Source organism: Pristiophorus japonicus, unplaced genomic scaffold (assembly GCF_044704955.1).
Source record: "Pristiophorus japonicus isolate sPriJap1 unplaced genomic scaffold, sPriJap1.hap1 HAP1_SCAFFOLD_1873, whole genome shotgun sequence".
Classification (NCBI taxonomy): Eukaryota; Metazoa; Chordata; class Chondrichthyes; family Pristiophoridae; genus Pristiophorus; species Pristiophorus japonicus.
In genome coordinates, this window is record NW_027251562.1 from 19,424 (window position 1) to 42,960 (window position 23,537).

General features: G+C 45.0%; 1 protein-coding gene across 1 annotated transcript in view; it reads right to left on the reverse strand.

The window, feature by feature from the left end:
* Positions 1-12,467, reverse strand: part of LOC139243793 (stomatin) — a gene marked incomplete at its 3' end in the record, with an annotated part of 30,257 nt that extends 17,790 nt beyond the window's left edge. The window contains exons 1-2 of the mRNA XM_070870862.1: positions 12,369-12,467; positions 8,935-9,007 (exon numbers count right to left, since the gene is read on the reverse strand). Coding sequence (XP_070726963.1) covers positions 8,935-9,007; positions 12,369-12,410 — 115 coding nt within the window. The remainder of the gene's footprint in view (positions 1-8,934; positions 9,008-12,368) is intronic.
* Between the last annotated feature and the right edge of the window lie 11,070 nt (positions 12,468-23,537).

Genomic DNA, 23,537 nt, shown 5'->3' on the forward strand with positions numbered 1-23,537 from the left:
GGAATGGGGTACTGAAGTTGCAGGATCAGCCATGATCATATTGAATGGTGGTGCAGACTCGAAGGGCTGAATGGCCTACTCCTGCACCTATTTTCTATGTTTCTATGAAAATGTAAATTAAAATTAATCGCAGGCTCCAGTCAAGGAGCAGGAAACAGCCACGGGAGATTGTGTGATGGGGTGGAATCTCAAGTGCCTGGCAAATCTTGCTCATTTCCAATTGTGTATTCAAATATAACTCGCCTCTATAAATGATCTAGGCAGTTCCGTTAATTTCAATAGGTTAGAACTGAAGCCCACTGTCTGCGCTTTCCTATTCACAGCAAGGTACGGATTTTAGATATTTGCTGCCAATAATGCTCTACAAGTTATGGGTTCAAGTCCCACTCCAGGGACCCGGGCACATAAAGCTAGGCCGACAGTGCAGTGCTGAGGGACGCTACGCTGTTGGAGGTGCTGTTTTTCAGATAAGACATCTGCTCTCTCAGGTGGACATAAAAGATCCCAAGGCCACTATTTCGAAGAAAAGCAGGGGAGTTATCCCCAGTGCCACCACATTTAAAAAGTACTTGGGTATGCTCTTGAAGTGCTGTAACCTACAGGGGAAGAACCAAGAGCTGGAAAGTGGGAGTAGGCTGGATAGCTCTTTGTCGGCCGGCGCAGACACGATGGGCCGCAATGGCCTCCTTCTGTGCTGTAAATTTCTATGATTCTATGAAATTCTCCACAAGCCAGAAGGTTTGCTGTAATGCACCCAGGTTCCTGATATTGATCCTGTGTATCCTGGCCAATATTTATCTCTCAATCAACATAACAGAAACAGATGATCTGGTCATTATCACATTGCTGTTTATGGGAGCTTGCTGTGCGCAAGTTGGCTGCTGAGTTTCCCACATTACAACAGTGACTACACTCCAAAAGTACTTCATTGGCTGTAAAACGCCGTTGAAATGTCCGGTGGTCACAAAAGGCGCTATATAAATGCAAGTCTTTCTTTTTAAATATAAAAGATCGGTCACTAATAAATGCAATAGGGAACTCAGGAGAAACTTCTTTACCCAGAGAGTGGGTAGAAATGTGGTACTCGCTACCACAGGGGGTGGGTGAGCTGAACAGTACAGATGCATTTAAGGGGAAGCTAGATAAGCACGAGGGAGAAAGGAATAGAAGGAGGATATGCTGATGGGGTTAGCTGAAGAAAAGTGGGAGGAGACTCGTGTGGAGCATAAACACCAGCATAGACCTGTTGGGTCGAATGGCCTGTTTCTGTGCTGTTATACTTTGTGTAGCTACACTGTTGGACGGAGTATAAATCAAGAAATAATGGAGGCTTGTAATAAAGGAACGGCAATAATCATGGGTGATTTTAACCTTCATATTGTTTGGACAAAGCAAATTGGCCAGGGTAGCCTTGAGAGGAGTTCATAGAGTGTACCCGGGATAGTTTCCTTGAACAGTACACTGCGGAACCAACCAGGCTATCTTAGATCTGGTACTGTGTAATGAGGCAAGATTAATAAATGATCTTGTAGTAAAAGATCTTGTGGAATGAGTGACCATAACATGATTGAATTTGAAATTCAGTTGGAGGGTAAGAAAGTTGGTTCTCAAACCAGGATCCTCAGCTTAAATAAAGGAGACTACAAAGGTATGAGGGCAGAGTTGGCTAACGTGGACTGGGAAAATAGACTAAAGTATGGGACAGTTGACGAGCAGTGGCAGACATATAAGGAGATATTTCATAACTCGCAACAAAAATATATCCCAGTGAGAAGGAAAGACTGTAAGAGAAGGGATTACCATTGGTGGCTAAGTAAGGAAATAAGGGAGGGTATCAAATTGAAAACAAGGGCATACAATGTGGCCAAGACTAGTGGGAGGCCAGAGGATTGGGAAATTTTTAAAAGCCAGCAAAGAACGACTAAAAAAATGATTGAGAGAGAAGATAGGTTATGAAAGTAAACTAGCACGAAATATAAAAACAGATAGTAAGAGTTTCTACAGATACATAAAAAGGAAGAGTGGCTAAAGTAAATGTTGGTCCCCTGGAGGATGAGACTGGGAAATTAATAATGGAGAACAGGGAAATGGCAGAGACATTGAACAAATATTTTGTATTGTATCGGTCTTCATGGTAGAAGACACTAAAAACATCCCAATAGTGGATAATCAAGGGGTCATAGGTAGGGAGGAATTTAATACAATCACAATCACTAATGAAGTAGTACTCGGTAAAATAATGGGACTAAAGGCGGACAAGTCCCCTGGACCTGATGGCTTACATCCTCGGGTCTTAAAAGAAGTGGCTGCAGAGATAGTGGATGCATTGGTTGTAATCTACCAAAATTCCCTGGATTCTGGGGAGGTCCCAGCAGATTGGAAAACTGCAAATGTAACGCCCTTATTTAAAAAAAGGAGGCAGACAAAAAGCAGGAAACTATAGACCAGTTAGCCTAACATCTGTCGTTGGGAAAATGATGGAGTATAATGTGAATAAGAACTAAAAAGTTTGTCTTATGTATAGACATTTTAAGGAAGCAGTAGCAGGACATTTGGAAAAGCATGATTCAATCAAGCAGAGTCAGCATGGTTTTATGAAAGGGAAATCATGTTTGACAAATTTGCTGAAGTTCGTAGAGGATGTAAAGAGCAGGGTGGATAAGAGGGAACCGGTCGATGTGGTGTATTTGGATTTCCAGAAGGCATTCGATAAGGTGCCACATAAGAGGTTACTGTACAATAAAAGTTCACGGGGTTGGGGATAATATATTAGCATAGGTAGAGGATTAGCTAATTAACAGAAAACAGAGAGTCAGGATAAATGAGTCATTTCCAGTTGGCAAACAGTAACTAGTGGGTGCCGCAGGGATCAGTGCTGGGGCCTCAACTATTTACAATCTATATTAATGACTTGGATGAATGGACCGAGTGTAACGTAGCCAAGTTTGCTGATGATACAAAGATGTGAAGACACACAAAATCTGCAAAAGGATACAGACAAGTTAAGAGAGTGGGCAAAAATTTGGCAGATGGAGTTTTGTGGGGGAAAATGTGAGGTTATCCTCTTTGGCAGAAATAATAGAAAAGCAAATTAGAATTTAAATGGAAAGAAATTGCAAAGTACTGCAATACAGAGGGACCCGAGGGTCCTTGTGCATGAACCACAAAAAGTTAGTATGCAGGTAGAGCAAGTAATCAGGAAGGCAAATGGAAAATTGGCCTTTATTGCAAGGGGGATAAGAGTCAAAATGCAGAGAAGTCCTGCTACAACTGTACAGGGAATTGGTGAGGCCACACCTGGAGTACTGCGTACAGTTTTGGTCTCCGTATTCAAGGAAGGATATACTTGCATTGGAGGCTGTTCAGAGAAGGTTCACTAGGTTGATTCTGGAGATGAGGGGGTTGACTTATGAGAATAGGTTGAGTAGGTTGGGCCTATACACAATGGAGTTCAGAAGAATGAGAGATGATCTTATTGAAACATATAAGATAATGAGGGGGCGCGACAAGGTGGATGCAGAGAGGATATTTCCACTCAGGTGAAACTAAAACTAGGGGACATAGTCTCAGAATAAGGGGCCGCCCATTTAAAACTGAGATGAGGAGAAATGTCTTCTCTCAAAGGGTTGTAAATCTGTGGAATTCTCTACCCCAGAGAGCTGTGGAGGCTGGGTCATGGAATATATTTAAGGCGGAGATAGACAGATTTTTGAGCAATAAGGGAGTAAAGGGTTATGGGGAACAGGCAGGGAAGTGGAGCAGAGTCCATGATCAGATCAGCCATGATCTTATTGAATGGCGGAACAGGCTCGAGGGGCCAAATGGCCTACTCCTGCTCCTATTTCTTATGTTCTTATGAAACTCCTGCAGTGCATCATCATTATTGCACTGGACCATCTCGGGTTACAACATTAAAAACAACACTAAAAATTTTCTCATGGCCTCGACAGGGTACTTCCCACACGCACAGCAAGTGGAAGGCTGCCAAATATAGGACTGAAATGGGAATGGTTTATTTATTTTTCTTAAAGCAGTTTCCCCCCCCACCCCCGTCACCAGTCTCCCCCCCCTTCCAATCAATGGAAGTTACTTTAAACTAGCTTCATCGCAGGAGGATTTCCAAAATTACCACGCTCACGGAGTATTAAAGCACAAAAATAAAGCATACGGGACAGAGACTTGTAAAGGGAAGCTGGATAAGCAGATGGGGGAGAAAGATACAGAAGGATGTGGTGCTAGTGTGAGATGAAGCAGGGTGTGAAGCATAAACACCGACACGGACCTTGTTGAGCCGACTGGCCTGTTTCTGTGCTGTGCTCGACATGCTAGGTCATTCCACAACTATTTAGGATCCGGTGATATTTGTGGAGAAAATTCCCATTTTCCCCAAGCCAAAATTTGCAAAGCAAGTCCTGGATCTTGTTAAGAAATCGAATTAACCAGACAGCGAACACACAGGACCAGGACTGCAGAATAAAATTACTCTAGAAAATAGGTGCAGGAGTAGGCCATTCGGCCCTTCGAGCCTGCACCACCATTCAATATGATCATGGCTGATCCTGCAACTTCAGTACCCCATTCCTGCTTTCTCTCCATACCCCTTGATCCCTTTAGCCATAAGGGCCACATCTAACTCCCTTTTGAAATATCTAATGAACTGGCCCCTCATGATGTGATAGCAAGTGTACCATGATCAATTCAACACTGAATAAAACAACTTGTATTTATATAGCGCCTTTAACGTAGTGAAACATCCCATGGCGTTTCACAGGAGTATTAGGAGATAAACAATTTGACACCGAACTGCATAAGTAGAAATTAGCGCAGGTGACCAAAAGCTTGGTCAAAGAGGTATATTTTAAGGAACATCTTGAAGGAGGAAAGAGAGGCGGAGAGGTTTAGGCAGGGAGTTCCAGGGCTTGGGGCCTAGGCAACAGAAGGCACGGCCACCGATGGTTGGCCGATTACAATCAGGGATGCTCAAGGAGGGCAGAATTAGAGGAACGCAGACATTTCGGGGGGGTTGTGGGGCTGGAGGGGTGAGGCCATGGAAGGATTTGAAATCAAAGATGAGAATTTTGAAATCGAGTCGTTGCTTAACCGGAAGCCAATGTAGGTCAGCGAGCACAGGGGTGATGGGTGAGCGGGACTTGGTGCGAGTTAGGTCAGGGGGTGCCGAGTTTTGGATCGCCTCTAGTTTACGTAGGGTAGAATGTGGGAGGCCAGCCAGGAGTGAGTTGGAATAGTCAAGTCTAGGAGGTAACAAAGTCACGGATGGGCAATTAGACTGGAACGCAATTTGTTTCTTTTCATTAAACTAAATCCATTGATTCAAAATATTCCAATATTCAAAATGATATGAAAAACCAAAACAAGTGCCCTATTTCACACATGCTAACTTCCGGTGGCACAAGCACAAATACTGCAAATGTACTGCAAGCGTTGAAGAGCTGTACAAGTGCAGCGACCGAGATATTCACAGCCCACTTACTATAGCAGTGAAACTGGTGGTCGAGATTAGTGTCCATCTTCCACTAGAATAGTTCAGCTTTCTTCCCAATCGAGTTTCCTCAGATTGCTCGTACCTACCCCCCTCACTTCAGATACCAGTAACCGGACGATCGGATGCGATGGCAAAGTGGGGTGCTGCGGTATCTGGTATCCAGTATCTGGCTCCGGGCAAAGTTACCAGACAGTCGAGAGTCATTCAAGAACTGACAGACTGGAGAGAGGACATGGATACAAACATCGGGCGGGTGGGAGAAAGAAAGAGAGGTGGACATGTGATGGGTTCCTCCCTCCAACCTCCCTTTTCAAATCCCAAGAATGTCCCCCTGAACGCGAAGACTCACCAGACTGATTCCCGGGATGGCAGGACTGACATATGAAGAAAGACTGGATCGACTCGGCTTATATTCACTGGAATTTAGAAGAGTGAGAGGGGATCTCATAGAAACATAAAATGCTGACGGTATTGGACAGGTTAGATGCAGGAAGAATATTCTCGATGTTGGGGAAGTCCAAAACCAGGGGTCACAGTCTAAGGATAAGGGGTAAGCCATATAGGACCGAGATGAGGAGAAACTTCTTCACTGAGAGAATTGTGAACCTGTGGAATTTCCTACCACAGAAAGTTGTTGAGGCCAGATGTTTCCAGTAGAGTGGACAAGGGAGAACCAGTTGATGTGGTATATTTGGACTTTCAGAAGGCTTTCGACAAGGTCCCACACAAGAGATTAATGTGCAAAGTTAAAGCACATGGGATTGGGGGTAGTGTGCTGACATGGATTGAGAAATGGTTGTCAGACAGGAAGCAAAGGGTAGGAGTAAATGGGTACTTTTCAGAACGGCAGGCGGTGACTAGTGGGGTACCGCAAGGTTCTGTGCTGGGGCCCCAGCTGTTTACACTGTATATTAATGATGTAGACAAGGGGACTAAATGTAGCATCTCCAAATTTGCAGATGACACTAAGTTGGGTGGCAGTGTGAGTTGCGAGGAGGATGCTATGAGGCTGCAGAGCGACTTGGATAGGTTAGGCGAGTGGGCAAATGCATGGCAGATGAAGTATAATGTGGATAAATGTGAGGTTGTCCACTTTAGTGGTAAAAACAGAGAGACAGACTATTATCTGAATGGTGACAGATTAGGAAAAGGGGAGGTGCAACGAGACCTGGGTGTCATGGTACATCAGTCATTGAAGGTTGGCATGCAAGTACAGCATGCGGTTAAGAAAGCAAATGGCATGTTGGCCTTCATAGCAAGGGGATTTGAGTACAGGGGCAGGGAGGTGTTGCTACAGTTGTACAGGGCCTTGGTGAGGCCACATCTGAAGTATTGTGTACAGTTTTGGTCTCCTAACCTGAGGAAGGACATTCTTGTTATTGAGGGAGTGCAGCGAAGGTTCACCAGACTGATTCCCGGGATGGTGGGACTGACCATCAAGAAAGACTGAATCAACTGGGCTTGTATTCACTGGAGTTCAGAAGAATGAGAGGGACCTCATAGAAACGTTTAAAATTCTGACGGGTTTAGACAGGTTAGTTGCAGGAAGAATGTTCCCAATGTTGGGGAAGTCCAGAACCAGGGGTCACAGTCTAAGGATAAGGGGGAAGCCATTTAGGACCGAGATGAGGAGAAACTTCTTCACCCAGAGAGTGGTGAACCTGTGGAATTCTCTACCACAGAAAGTTGTTGAGGCCAATTCACTAAATATATTCAAAAAGGAGTTAGATGGAGTCCTTACTACTAAGGGGATCAGGGGTATGGCAAGAAAGCAGGAATGGGGTACTGAAGTTGCATGTTCAGCCATGAACTCATTGAATGGCGGTGCAGGCTAGAAGGGCCGAATGGCCTACTCCTGCACCTATTTTCTATGTTTCTATGTTAGATATATTCAAAAGGGAGTTAGATGTGGCCCTTACAGCTAAAGGGATCAAGAGGTATGGAGAGAAAGCAGGAATGGGGTACTGAAGTTGCATGATCAGCCATGATCATATTGAATGGTGGTGCAGGCTCGAAGGGCCGAATGGCCTACACCTGCACCTATTTTCTATATAATTGAAGTTGAAGGAAAGGGGAGGGGGGGGTGGAGGAGAACGAGACACACATCCGGCACCCCATCAGCTGATATGAAGCAGTGCTGACATCAGTAACAAGGGGAAAGGCAGCACTGAGGCAGGAAGGCAGTGAACTGGGATGAGACACAATTAAAGTTTCACTATAGTATATTCACTGCAGTATATTCAAAACTGCACTGTCAAAATACAGGCCATCATTTGGCTCACACCCAAAACACACACACACCCAAAAATTCCTCTCCAAAAGCCAGGTAAAATACCGAGCCTCTCGTGACACGCACAATCTTTCCTTCCCCTTTCAATTTAAACAAGGATGGGGGAAAGAGAGCAGCAACTCCCTCCCTAATCTGGGAGTTGGGGGCAGGGGTGACATTAGCCAATTGGACCGCTCCCCCCTCCATCAATACCTGCAGCTACCAACACGGGTTGGGGGGGGGGGGTGGTGGTGTGAAATCTGGGACGTACGGCCAAGCCCTACACCTTGAGCCGTGCCGATATTTAAACCCGATTTCACTGCACTCCATCACCAGACTCGGAAGGATTGCTGCATCGGAACAGCACAGAAAACAACAGTGTTCGGAATTCAAGAACGGCCACTTGGGCAACTGCTGTCAGCGCACGTGAAAAGCAAACCCTAGCACCAGGCAGTGCCACGAGAGGAGAGGAGAACATTTATTTATTTTAAAAAGCAGCATTACATTTATTTCATAGGCATAATGCTGTACCTTAAATTGAATCGTTGGGGAAAAAAAAAATGAGTTTTGCAGGGGGTATTTTGACAAAGCCGTGCAATTTTGTGTTTCTTTTCTCGTTTAGCGATCGTGCAGCATTAAGTAGCCAAGACAGACCATCTTAAAAGCACCCCCATCTGCACAGCCCCCAGTGCAAGGTGTATTGGGCAGGATTTCCCTACAGCAGCCTTAAGTGCACGACTTTAAACGGGTGTCTTTTTGCGGGGGTAGGGAGATGGTTTTGTGTGCATCACTAACCAGATCCAGTTTAACAAACACAGTGAACTGCTGTGGCATTACCCATGAGCGGATCAATACACGTTTTTAACCAAAAGATATATACACAAGATGGCGAGTGAGATTTGAGGAATAGGCCTACTGGTAGGGCCTGCAATACTTTACATATCGGCTAATATTTACATACAGGGAATTACAATATAAACATTAACATAAAAGTATGACCAAAATTCATGACAACTGGAAGTTGGACAGGAAGCACACCTCTACAGAAGAAAGTCTTATAAAAGAACAATTCTGTATGAAATCGACTAAGAACGCGAAGCACTGACATACAATTGGTAGCTCAAGGGTAATCGATTGTTGCCCAATTTTTCCTTGTACTCACCTGGCCCCTTGGCTCCTCCTGCTAGGATGCGACCAAGCCGAAATATTATGGCTCGTTCATACTCCTTGACGATCTGTGACAAAGAGGGGGGGAAAAAAAGAAAGGTTTGATACCTATCCAATTGTGTTTCGGTTTAGTACACTATGCTCAGAAACTACCAAGAATTTGTGCACGTTCCAATCAAATGTTGAACTCTACAACTCTGTCGCTGTGGGCTGGTCAGTAAAGCACAGCAAATTGTCACCTATGGCACCATAGCCGAAATCCAAGATTCTCAGTTAGAAGCTGGCTAGAATGATATGATACGATGGCAAGTACTGTAGAGAATTGAATGCGGCCAGGGTGATCTCCTGGCCTACTTTTGATCGCCTGGATGGGTCGGAGAGGAATTTTACCAGATTTTTTTCCCCCCCAATTGGCCTGGATTTTAAAATCTGTTTTTTGCGTCTCCCAGGAGATCACATGGCTCCGGTTGGGGTGGAGTGTAGAATGTTTCAGTACAAGGGGTGTTGCAGTTGTGTGAGGCGGACTGGTTGGGCTGGGTTCTCTTTGCCTTTCCGCCATTGTTCATAGGTTTATATGTAACCTTCAGGGCTGCTGACCGAGGGCCATATGGCTCTTTGTCGGCCGGCACGGACACAGTGGGCCAAAATGGCCTCCTTCTGCGCTGTAAATTTCTTTGTTTCTATTGGAAAAATTCAGTGGTGCTATTGAGGTAGGGGGTTAAAACAAGTTATGAAGCACAGAGTAAAGGGAGCTTTCCTTTGCATATAACCAGGCTGTATCTGGTGTTAGGAGCGACCACTGGGTGTCCGAAATAGGCCACGGTCGGATCAACCACGATCTTACTGAATGGCAGAGCAGACTTGAGGGGCCAAATGGCCTACTCCTGCTCCTATTTCTTATGTATGTTCTTATGTTACAGCTGTACAGGGTATTGGTGAGGCCACACCTGGAATACTGCGTGCAGTTTTGGTTTCCCTATTTACGAAAGAATATGCTTGCTTTGGAGACAGTTCAGAGAAGGTTCACTAGGTTGATTCCGGGGATGAGGGGGTTGACTTATGAGGAAAGATTGAGCAGGTTGGGCCTCTACTCATTGGAATTCAGAAGAATAAGAGGTATAAGATTATGAAGGGGCTTGACAAGGTGGATGCAGAGAGGATGTTTCCACTGGTGGGGGAGACTAGAACTAGAGGGCATGATCTTAGGATAAGGGGCCGCGCATTTAAAACTGAGATGAGATGAGAAATTTCTTCTCTGAGGGTTGTAAATCTGGGGAATTTGCTGCCTCAGAGAGCTGTGGAAGCTGGGACATTGAACAAATTTAAGACAGAAATAGACAGTTTCCAAATGGTAAGGGGATAAGGGGTTACGGGAAGTGGGCGGGGAAATGGAGCCGAGTCCATGATCGGATCAGCCATGATCGTATTAAATGGTGGAGCAGGCTCGAGGGGCCGTATGGCCTACTCCTGCTCCTATTTCTTATGTTCTTATGTTATTGGGCCTGAATTCCGTAGGGGTCGCTCAAGTTCTGGGTTTAGGTATACAAAGCGCATCTGGTAGTAAAGAACCTCCGTGGGCAGAGAGTTGGGCTATTTGTCCCGTGAAATTCTTACGCTTGGTAAAAGCAAGCGTAAGGCCTGCTTTCACCAGCGTAAGTGTTTAAAAAAGATAAAATGTTTTCACTCATTTATATATTAAAAACCTTGTCCATTAAGGCAAGTTTATTTTTAGCCCTGTTAAAACATTTTTTTTTTAAATTCAGAAAAATAAATTTGTATAAAATGTTTTAACTAATTTTAAATATGTAATGTGTTTAAAAAAAAAATTTATTTAATGCGCTTGCGTGTTTTGGGGGGGTATTCCCATTCAGACTTATGGCAGCTCTGTAGAAATGGAATTCACCATAAGTATGAATGGGAATACCCCCATTTTGATTGGTTGGGCCGGCCCATGTGATCCCAGGGACGCTTACGAAGCACATATGCTCATGAAATACGTGGGCCCCAACGCAGGCCTTCGTATAGCAGCCCAGGACTTCAAGTCACCGAACCTCTGGGACCGCCAGGTACTTTCTGCTGAGATTTTTGCGGTCGGAGGTGTTCGCCCGTGCGAAGCCTCCGACCATACATTCCCGGTCATTAGTATCTTTATTAGAGTGCGTCTGTTTTTTTTTTTACAGCAACTGCGACAAAAATGGAGCTGCCAGTTCCAAACACCAACAACTTTCAGCCAGTAATTCTTCATTCTGCAGTTGACCTTGCCCTCTGTTTATGCAGAGTGCACTTTAACAGCATGGAGACAGCTGTTGCATGGCAACCATGCGATTGTATGCAGTGCAGAGCTCTGAAGGCCGTCGCCAACTCCAGAGGCACTTTACAAAAAACATTTTCTCTCTCCTTTTAACTCTTCTCTCTCATCCTCCCCACCCCCACATGGGCTACAAGGTAGGAAGCAATTTCTGGGAGGGGAGACCAGCCCCAAACTTGCCCCAGCACTATTCAAACCTCTTGGTCTGCAGATCGAAAAGGAGGGTGCTTTGACTGTGTCACAGCTTGAATATGAAAGGGCTCTTTGATACTGTAAAGCTTATGTACAAGTAACATTTCTTAAACCATGCTTGGTTCAGGCTGGTTACAGTATTCAACTCCATCTTTCTATTTATCCAGTGTTCATGCAGCAAGTTTAAAAAAAAACTCTTGCATTCACCTGAATTGTCATCTAACCCCTAATCATTAGAACAGTGGAGATAGCCAGGCACCTACTGGTCCCACTGTGTTCTGTTCTTTATAATTTAAAGCCTTTAGTTAAGTCAGTATTCTTTACAGAATCCATGTCTTCAATGAAAATTAAATGAGTACCAAAAACACACAAAGACTAACCTATTGTTGGACGGCGCAGATATAATGGTAAGTACTGCAGGGAATAGAATACGGCCAGGCCGGAATAGAAACTGGACTAGTTTTGATCGCCTGGATAGGTCGGAGAGGAATTTTCCCCGGATTTTCTCTCCCTAAATTGGCCTGGGTTTTTGCCTCTCCCAGGAGATCACATGGCTCTGGTTGGGGTGGAGTGTAGAATGTTTCAGTATAAGAGGTGTTGCAGTTGTGTGAGGCGGACTGGTCGGGCTGGGTGCCCTTTGCCTTTCCGTCATTGTCCATAGGTTTATATGTAACCTTCAGGGCTGCTGACCGAGGGCCATGCGGCTCTTTGTCGGCCGGCGCTGACACGATGGGCCGAAATGGCCTCCTTCTGCGCTGTAAATTTCGATGTTTCTTAAAGCTACTGCTATGGCAAGGGGTTAAACCGAAGACACCAAGGATATCCTCTTGTATCACTCAGGGCTGTGATAATTATCCTCCAAGCACAGTGGTAAAATAAAAAATATATATTAAAAAAAAATTGGTTCCTTAACATATCTGCGGCCTTACCTTTATGCACAACCAGATGGAGATGGGGAAACTGATAACCATGAACAAGTAGGACAGTGCAACCAAGATCCAGCCACAACATCCAAGGCTGCCTTGATCTGTAAAAGAAAAACAAGGTTTGTATGCTGCTCTGTACAATTTTGTAGATGTAGATGTCGAAGATTACGTGATGACCACTAGACTGAGCTTGAAGCTATCCACCAATACACGACTGAATCAGGTATAAAATTCTAACAGAATGGTAGGATGTGGATTTAAGACAGATAATCCCTCCTCTCGTCATTACATCACGGGAAGGCACACCAGAGCCAACTAATTCCTGGTGACATTGTCTGGCTTATAGATAAATTTAAACATTCCCAGCGGTACGTACTCTATGTACGTTGCTATTTATGCACTACACACTCCTGGCTGGCCTCCCACATTCTAGCCTACGTCAACTAGAGGTGATCCAAAATTCGGCTGCCTGTGTCCTAACTTGCACCAAATCCCACTCACCCCTGTGCTTTCTGACCTACATTGGCTTCTGGTTAAGCAACGCCTCGATTTCAAAATTCTCAGCCTTATTTTTAAATCCCTCCATGGCCTCGCCCCTCCCTATCTCTGTAATCCCCTCCAGCCCCACAACCCCCTCTTCCCCCACCTCCAACCCCGAGATGTCTTTGCTCCTCTAATTCTGCCCTCTTGAGCATCCTGATTATAATCGCTCAACCCTTAGTGGCCTAGGCCCCAAGCTTGAACTCCCTGCCTAAACCTCTCCACCTCTCTTTCCTCCTTCAAAAATGTTCCTTAAAACTTGCGCTAATTTCTTCTTATGTGGCTCGGTGTCAAATTTATTTGTTTTGTCTTACAACACTCCTGTGAAGCGCCTTGGGACGTTTTACTATGTTAAAGGTGCTATATAAATAAAATTTGTTGTTGTACACCCACTACCTCCCTCCGATGTCACCCAAGTGATGACTCGTGGCCTCAACTGTGCAAAAAGGGAGGGGAGCATAGTCATGTGCCAGCATAAGTGGTCGGAACTTTGATGGTTTCTTCAAAAGTTAAGCGAGGGATTTGCTTCTAGCAGAATTTAGAAAGCTCAGTTAGGCAAGGGATTAAATATCCTCGCGTTGTCTATTTACATACAATAAAATCGGACGCGCGCTTCGAAACAGCGACACAATTACAGTGGCAGCGGTGGCTTTTTTTTAAAAAAAACACTTTCAAAACCATGCTGCTTTTTTTGGGGGGTAAGGGTTGGAGTCATAATTCATTACTAAAAATATTAATTGCTGCAGGATTAGAGTTTAAATTTCTGCATTTTGTGGCTGCAATTGCTGGCACATTTAACCAAATTAAATAGGAGCATCTGTAAAGGGCTTTGTGCATCTGAGTTTTCCCTTTACCCAGGGAATTGTGTCAATACTGCACCACATAGCTGTCTATATACAGTGTTGACATGGCCATTCACTACCCAAAAACCAGCAATCGCAATGCAATGATTGTCAATGAAAAACCTTGCCTGCCCAACAATGGAAATATCTTATTACTTTTATTATGGAGACATCTGTTCCGTCCCTCATAAATTATTCACTTTTATTTAACACGAGAACTCACAAGTATAAACTAAAAGCTGTTTAGAGGCCCTATTTTAAGCACAAATTATATCTGTACACAACATTTTAAAAAAAACCACTCGTTAAAAATTTGTCACGGTTCTAGTGGCACAACATCAGGAACTATTAGTCTCTGAAATATTAATTACTGGGTGAATCACAAATGCCGATAAGGGAATAAAAATTCTAAGCTCTTCAAACTAAAACTAAATAAAATTATTCTTTCAATTTTTCAGTCTATTTTGTGGCTCGTGCTCGGTAAATCTCCCCTAACAATAGTTCAAGCCTGTTCCCTGATGGATTGTGACGGAGATGGGAACATGAACAGTTCCCTTACCCCATTGTCTGCACTGACATGCACAACATCATTTAGCTTGCTGGCCCAGTAGGTTTCTGCTGTAGTGTTAGAGAGAACAGGATTACAGCCAGGCCTTGTAACTAAGGAGGCAAGATTCCCCATCCCCCAATATGCATTCAGCACACTGAGGAAAAAAAAACGCTTCATTTATACAAATCAGACCCTGGCAAGGAACTTCGTGTTAAACACAAAATTGCAGTGAGTATTTTGTACATTTGTACCAACACACTATTGTGGGGGAAATAAACCCACACACAGCTAGTAAGATTAATTATATGATTTTAATTCATCACATCACCACCAGTGCAATGTATAAACTGTAGCTCAAAATGCTCTCTCCAGAATACAAGTCAAGCTACAATTTGTAATGATGGGCATGTTTCAGTTCCAATGGATAGTACAAAATATGTCACATTCCACCATTATGCCTTACTGAAATTCTAATGTCAGTGCAGCAACTATTAGGTGGTTTCCTCCATCACACTTGTAATGAGTCTCATCACGATACACTGCTCAACTGCAATTACCTAATGATGTAAACTAGTTACAGCAATCCCCTTGCATATTCAACTTGATAATTAAATCGTCAGCATTCACCTTCAACACTGACTGCAGAGAGCCTTTTTAAATTAAACTCAGTACCTCAGAAACAGCACTGAAGAAAACTGACTTTAATTTAGGTTCCATCAATTCCCATCTCATTGCCACTTACATTCCTATATGGATGGGGAAAGAACAAAGTCTTGCATTTATATAGCAATGTTTTAGGACCTCAGGATGTGCCAAAGTGCTTTAAAGCCAATTAAGTACTTTTGAAATGTAGGAAACGCAGCAGCCAATTTGTGCACAGCAAGGACCCACAAACAGCAATGTGACAAATGACTAGATGATCAGTTTTAGTGATGTTGGTTGAGAGATAAATATTGGCCAGGACACCACGGGTAAAACCTCCCCTGCACTTCTTCAAAATAGTTGCCGTAGGATCTTTGACTTCCACCCGAGAGAGCAGACAGGGCCTCGGTTTAGCGCCTCATCCGAAAGACGGCACCTCCGACAGGTCGGCACTCCCTCAGCACTGCACTGGAGTCTCAGTTGAGATTTTGTGCTCAGTCTCTGGAGCGAGACTCGAACCCACGGCCTTTCGACTCAGAGAGAGTGTGCTACCCAACTGAGCCACAGCAGGCACGAGAGATATTTTGAGTGCTTGACCGTGTGGCGGACAAGTTAGCCACGAGAAAAGGACGGGTGGGGCTAAGGGACAAAAGCACAAAGGGAAGGGGTTTTTTTTAAAAAAAGGAGTCCTTTGAAGGCAAAGGAGGGAGGTGACAGGATGGAGAAGTTGAGGGGAGGAGCTCCAGAGGACAGGGACGTGGTGGCTGTGGGTGCAGCAGCTGATGGTGGAACGGAGAATGCAAAGTAGGCCGGTGTCAGTAGACAGAAGGTTTAGGGAGAGAATGTCACAGCATAGGGCCTGGGCAGCTGAAGGAACGGTGGGGCAAAGTGAGGGCGGGATCCACAAGGCTAGAGTAGGTGATAGAGATCGGGCGGGAAGAGGTCACGAAGCAATTTGAGGGGAATGAAAAGAACCCGGTCTTGGTGATGAATCAGAGGTGGGGAGTGTAGCAGAGCTCAAGGACAAACAGCACACCAAGGGCCTATACCCCTCGGCTTAGATCCAGGAAGATGGTAGCAGTGGAGACCAGAGATATTTGTGTGGAAGCTGAAGAGGACTTCAGTTCCACCGATATTCAGCTGAAGGAAATGTTATTACTGATGAGAAATATCCATTTCTGCGATGATTTACCTATAACTGGCTAAAATTAAAATGGCCCCCCACATACAAAAACCAAGAGCCTTTCCACTCTATTTTAAAAACGTACAAAGGAAATTTAGGGGGCCGGGAGGGGTCACTAATAAATCCAATAACATATTCAGGTGCAACTTCTTTGCCCAGAGAGTGAAACTCAGTTCTGAATAAAGGTTGTCGACCTGAAACGTTAACTCTGTTTCTTCCTCTCTCTCCTCTCTCTCCTCTCTCTCCTCTCTCTCCTCTCTCTCCTCTCTCTCCTCTCTCTCCTCTCTCGATAGACGCTGCCTGATCTGGAGTATTTCCGGCATTTCCTGTTTATGGGCCAAAAATTACGGTCGGAGGCTTCCCGCGGGCGGATATCTCCGACCAAATTAAAAAATCCGAAAAGGACCTGGTGGTCCCGGTTGAACGAACACTTCGGCTCCGAGGCCTAGATGCGCAGCCCAACGCAGAGGCCCAACGCATCCCAGGAACGTGAGTGCATCCTGGGATCACGTGGGCCCGGACCACCAATCACTATCTAGTATTCTCATTCACAGTAATGGGAACCCCCATTACTATCAATGAGAACACTCCTAAAATCAAATAAAACATAAATAAACAAACATTTCACTTTAAAAAAATGTAATACAGATTGCATTGAATGTTGAAAAAAGTCTTTTTTTTTATAAATTAAAAAAAATGTTTTAATAGTGTTAAAAAAAATAAACACCTTCACAAACAGGGTTTTTAAATATAAAAATAAGTAATAACATTTATTTTTTCTATCTATTGCTGGTAAAAGCAGGCCTTATGTCTGCTTTTACCGGGTGTGAGAATTTGAAGGACATTTGCTGGGCAGGAGTTAGGCAAATAGCCTAAATCTCCGGCCGCAAAGGCCCTTGTCCCGGGGATGCGTGCGATCGGTCAAACGAAATCTTGACCGATCGCAAGTGCCGGGTTCAGGCGCATACGCTTTGCGTGCCTAACTTGCGGGCGCGTGCGCACATCGCATGCACCCGAAGGCGCCAGGGTTTCAGGGCCGATATATTTCAGATTTCCAGCATCCGCAGTATTTTGCTTTTACAATAGAGCAAATAGCATTGGTTTGCCTGCTGAAGAGCTTCTTTCTCTCCCCATAAGCTGGGAAGAAGTTGGAAGGAGGAGGTCAAACTATTTTTTGAGGCTCCCAACATTTCCAGTGACCAGGTTTCAATGCAGTTTCAAAGTCTGGCAACACAACACGGCCACTTTACACTGAACATTTCTGAGTGCTTGAACAGTAGACGACAGATTACTGAACCACACCAGACCCGTTTAATAAAAATAAACAGAAATAACACATCTAAAGAAGGATGGGGGGGGGGGGGAGCGAGGACATAAAACTGGAAGAAACAAAAGTCCCAATTTATTTGACTCTGGAAATAGCTTTTCTTTCATGAATTTAGCAGCATTGTCACTAGGATTTCAGTACGGCATAAATGGTGGGCGTGTGCAATTTTCACACAATCTAAAACCTTTACACCCGCAGTACCATTATAGATTTCATCTTTCTAACCTTTTTAGCTTGACAGCTTTTTAAACTATACAACACGATGCTGAAGTACTTGCGGTCGCAGTAATGCGAGCAATTAGAGGTGAGGATTTAACAAGTACCTGTAGTGGATCACAGATTAAATCATTTTGGCCCAAGTGTAACTGTTCTGATAGCACACTGGTTCCAATGCAATAAAGTATCGGGACAACTGAATGCAACAACAACTTGTATTTATAGAGTGCCTTTAATGTAGTAAAACATTCTAAGGCACATCACAGGAGTATTATAAGACAAAAAAAATATTTATAAATTTGACACCGAGCCACACAAGAAGAAATTACGACAGATGCTTGGTCAAAGAGGTAGGTTTTAAAGGAGCATCTTAAAAAGTAGGAAAGAGAGGCTGAGAGGTGTAGGGAGGGAGTTCCAGAGCTTGGGGCCCAGGCAGCTGAAGGCATGGCCACTGATGGTTGAGCAGGGATGCTCAAGAGGGCAGAATTTGAGGAGCGCAGATATCTCGGGGGATGGGGGGGGGGGGGAAGGGGGGTTTGAGGCTGAAGGAGTTTGCAGAGATAGGGAGGGGCGAGGCCATGAAGTGATTTGAAAACAAGGATAAGAATTTTGTAACCACGATTTCCTTCTCTCTTGCCCAATCCTGCCACTTACTGTCCTCCCCTCTCAATAATATGTATTGACACTTGGCTGCAGTAGAATTCTATGGGTACTGGTTGCCCTCTGCTATTCCACCCATGAGCCATATGATCCTTGATGAGACCGGGCATGCTGTTTGACTGTGAGGAGCATCATAACTAGGCTCAATTCTGTTCTAGCGCAACGCCGCGCAGAAGCAGCAGATACCAACTGCAGCATCCTCAACACAGCCGCAATCAGCTGACAACAGAGAAAACATCGACACCTCGGACCTTCTTAGCTGGTGTATGGGGAAGAGTCCAATCACAATCGGTATTGGGTCCCTAGCTTTTTGTGGCATATATCAACGATTTAGATTTGAATATAGGGAGTATGATTAAGAAGTTTGCAGACGATACTAAAATTAGCTGTGTGGTTGATAATGAAGAGGAAAGTCATGGGCTGCAGGAGGATATCAAACTACTGGTCAGATGGGCAGAGCACTGGCAAATGGAATTTAATTCAGAGAAGTGTGAGGTAAGCGTGAGGTTCGTTAGATATATTCAAAAAGGAGTTAGATGTGGTCCTTACGGCTAAAGGGGTCAAGGATATGGAGAGAAAGCAGGAATGGGGTACTGAAGTTGCAAAAATGATCAGCCGTGATCATATTGAATGGTGGTGCAGGCTCGAAGGGCCGAATGGCCGACTCCTGCACCTATGTTCTATGTTTCTATGTAATGCACTTTGGGAGGGCTAATAAGGAAAGGGTATTCACATTAAGTGGTAGGCCACTTAATAGTGTAGATGAACAAAGGGACCTTGGAGTGCTTGTCTACAGATCCCTGAAAGTAGCAGGCCAGGTGGATAAGGTGGTTAAGAAGGCATATGGAATGCTTGCCTTTATTGACCGAGGCATAGAATATAAGAGCAGAGAGGTTATGCTTAAATTGTATAATACTTTGGTTAGGCCACAGCTGGAGTACTGCGTGCAGTTCTGGTCGCCGTATTATAGGAAGGACGTGATTACACTAGAGAGGGTGCAGAGGAGATTTACTAGGATGCTGCCTGGAATGGAAAATCTTAGTTATGAGGACAGATTGGATAGACTGGGTTTGTTTTCATTGGAACAGAGGAGATTGAGAGGAGACCTCATTGAGGTGTACAAAATATTGAGGGGCCTGGACATAATGGATAGTAAGGGCCTATTTCCATTGATGGAGGGGTCTATTACGAGGGGGCATAGTTTTAAGATGGCTGATGGAAGGCTTAGACGGGATTTGAGGGGAGGCTTCTTTACGCAGAGGGTTGTGGGGATCTGGAACTCGCTGTCTGGAAGAGTGGTGGATGCAGAAACCCTCGCCACTTTTAAAGAGATGGTTGGATGGGCACTTAAAGTGCCATAACCTGCAGGGTTACGGACCTAGAGCTGGTCATTGGGATTAGACTGGATGACCTTTTGTTGGCCAGCGCAGATATAATGGTAAGTATCGCAGGGAATCGAATACGGCCAGGGTGATCTCCTGGACTAGTTTTGATCACCTGGATGGGTCGGAGAGGAATTTTCCCAGATTTTTTTTTTCTCCCTAAATTGACCTGGGTTTTTAAATCTGGTTTTTGCCTCTCCCAGACATCACATGGCCCCGGTTGGGGTGGAGTCTAGAATGTTTTAGTAGAAGGGGTGTCGCAGTTATGTGAGGCGGACTGGTTGGGCTGGGTGCTCTTTGCCTGTTCGCCATTGTTCATAGTTCGTAGGTTTATATGTAACCTTCAGGGCTGCTGACCGAGGGCCGTGCGGCTCTTTGTCGGCCGGCGTGGACACGATGGCCCGAAATGGCCTCCTTCTGCGCTGTAAATTTCTATGTTTCTGTGTTTCTAATTGTTTGACAGGAAGTGGCTAGCAGCTGCACACAGCTTCTCCTGTACAATTCACAGGGTATAACCAACATTGTGCAGATGACCACTTTGACAAGCTCACCCAGAGATGCAGGTTTGATTCACCCACCATTCTAAGAACACAAGAACAGAAGAAATAGGAGCAGGAGTAGGCCATTTAGCCCCTCGAGCCTGCTCCGTCATTCAATAAGATCATGGCTGATCTGATCTTGGCCTCAGCTCCACTTTCCTGCTCGCTCCCCATAACACTTCACTCCCTTATCATTCAAAAATCTGTCTGAATCCACCTTAAATATATTCAATGAGCCCAGCCTCCACAGAACTCTGGGGTAGAGAATTCCAAAGATTCACGACCCCCTTGAAAGAAGAAATCCCTCCTCATTTGAGTTTTAAATGGGCGACTCCTTATTCTGAAACTATGCCCCCTAGTTCTAGATTCCCCCACGAGGGGAAACATCCTCGTTGCATCCAAGTTCACGATCTTGGCCGTTGCAATAAAAGGGTGACTTCCCAAGAGTGAAGGGGAAACCACAGGAAACACACTTGCAGCCAGGAATCTTGCTCATTGCCTGAGCCATTCCAGGAGCAATAGGAACAGGTTGAACCTTTCCCCTCCACAGACAGTGCGTGACACAGGCAATCATAGAATCATAGAATAATACAGCACAGGAGGCCGCCATTCGGCCCATCGAGCCTGCGCCGGCTTTTTTGAAGAGCAGTTCAGTTAGTCCCACTCCCCTGCTCTTTCCCCATATCCCTGCAACTTTTTCTCCTTCAAGTATATAGGACATAGGAACACAAGTAGGCCATTCAGCCCCTCGAGTCTGTTCCACCAGTCAATGAGATCATAGATGACCTGCAACCTAACTCCATATACCTGCCTTTGCCCCATATCCCGGAATACCTTTGGTTAACAGAAATCTATCAATTGATCTGGAATCAATTGCCGTTTGCAGAAGAGAGTTCCAAACTTCCATCACCCTGTGTGTGTCGAAGTGTTTCCAAATGTCATTCCTGAAAAGGTCTGGCTCTAATTTTTAGACTATGTCCCCTGGTCCTAGAATCCCCAATCAGCAGAAATAATTTCTCTCCATCACCCTTTAACCTTTTAAATTCTAGGGAATGCAACCCTAATTTGTGTAATCTTGTAACTTAATCCTTGAAGTCCGGTATCATTCTGATAAACCTTCCTCAGGTGTGGTGCCCAGAACTGCTCACAATACTCCAGGTGTGGTCTGTTAAGCTCATAATAAAGTAATGTAACTGAGTACTGTAGACAGTGAGTAAGTGTGACCTTAGCTCCTTTATTCAAACTCCAGAGTGTTGGTACAGCATGGGAGGCCTGCTTATTTACAGTGCTCCCAAGGGATGCTGGGATTCTTTGGGACTCCAACAGGTATGCCCTCTGGTGGATGACCTCACATTTGCTTACATTGAAATCCATTTGTCACAGTTTTGCCATTCATCCAATTCCCTTTTAAAGACGACTATTGAATCTGCATCCACCACCCAATCAGACAGTGCATTCAAAATCCTGACCAGGAGGAGAAAAGAAGGGGTGGATAATAAAATAAACTCCATCACACGATCTCCCAGATGATGTATACTCTATGTTAAGCCAATATTACAACTACACAAGAAAAATAAAATTATATACTTCAATTTGGGCAAAATCTCAAAAAAGGCTACATTAGCGATCCAGGTTAGATGAAAATATAACCAAGCTTTTGGTCCCCTGCGCTAATTTCGATTTATGCAGCTCGGTGTCAAATATTTTAATCTCATTTCTCCTGTGAAGCACCTTGGGTCGTTTCCCTGGTCTCACTAAAAGGGCCCCTCCAGATATGCTTCTCACTTTTAAAATACTTTTTACAAAACAAATCCTTCACACGGTTAACTTAATCCTACCGAGCTCACATTTCTGTTGGGACCACTGTTTATAAAATTGCCAAGGAGGAATCAAAATATCAGGTTTACTTCCGGATAGCTGTTTTGCTCATTAGCTTTAGTGCTGTAATCCAACTTCAGGACATTAATTTATTCCTTCCCTTCTCCACCACCCCTCCCCAAAGAAATTAAATAATTGGGGGAGGGGAAACAGGGCACACAGTACAGGCTTGAGGTCAGTAGGTTGAGGCTCAGAGGTTCATTACCTTTCACACTTTATATCAGGCAGTCAGCACAAACATTCTGAGAGAATATTTTCAAGAAAGGTTGTTTAAAACTGCCATCAGTACCCTTTTTCTCCTCCCTGTACATTTCCTTGGAAAGAGAAACATAAAAGGGAAGGGGAAAGGGCCGGAGGAATTGTCGTATTGATTCCAGGCGCAGAGGGTTCATGCTCTCGGCAGCTGCAGCCCACCTGGAAAAGGAACTGTGCCTTGAATGGGAAAGGGGGCAAATGTATCAGTTTAGGGAGGGGAGGGGAGGGGAGGGGGAAGAGTGTGTATCATGTTATGGAAGGAAAAAAGCAAGGATCAGTTTACTGGGGGCGGGGGGAGATCATCAGTTTACTGGGGGGGGGGGGATCATCAGTTTACTGGGGGGGGGGAGATCATCAGTTTACTGGGGGGGGGGGGAGATCATCAGTTTACTGGGGGGGGGAGATCATCAGTTTACTGGGGGGGGGGGTCATCTGTTTACTGGGGGGGGGGAGATCATCAGTTTACTGGGGGGGGGAGATCATCAGTTTACTGGGGGGGGGGGATCATCAGTTTACTGGAGGGGGGATCATCAGTTTACTGGAGGGGGGATCATCAGTTTACTGGGGGGGGGGATCATCAGTTTACTGGAGGGGGGGGGGAGATCATCAGTTTACTGGAGGGGGGGGGGAGATCATCAGTTTACTGTGGGGGGGATCATCAGTTTACTGGGGGGGGGAGATCATCAGTTTACTGGGGGGGGGATCATCAGTTTACTGCGGGGGGAGATCATCAGTTTACTGGGGGGGGGGATCATCAGTTTACTGGAGGGGGGGGGGGAGATCATCAGTTTACTGGAGGGGGGGGGGGGAGATCATCAGTTTACTGGAGGGGGGGGGGATCATCAGTTTACTGGGGGGGGGAGATCATCAGTTTACTGGGGGGGGATCATCAGTTTACTGGGGGGGGAGATCATCAGTTTACTGGGGGGGGGATCATCAGTTTACTGGGGGGGGATCATCAGTTTACTGGGGGGGGATCATCAGTTTACTGGGGGGGGGGATCATCAGTTTACTGGGGGGGGATCATCAGTTTACTGGGGGGGGAGATCATCAGTTTACTGGGGGGGGGGGATCATCAGTTTACTGCGGGGGGAGATCATCAGTTTACTGGGGGGGGGGATCATCAGTTTACTGGGGGGGGATCATCAGTTTACTGGG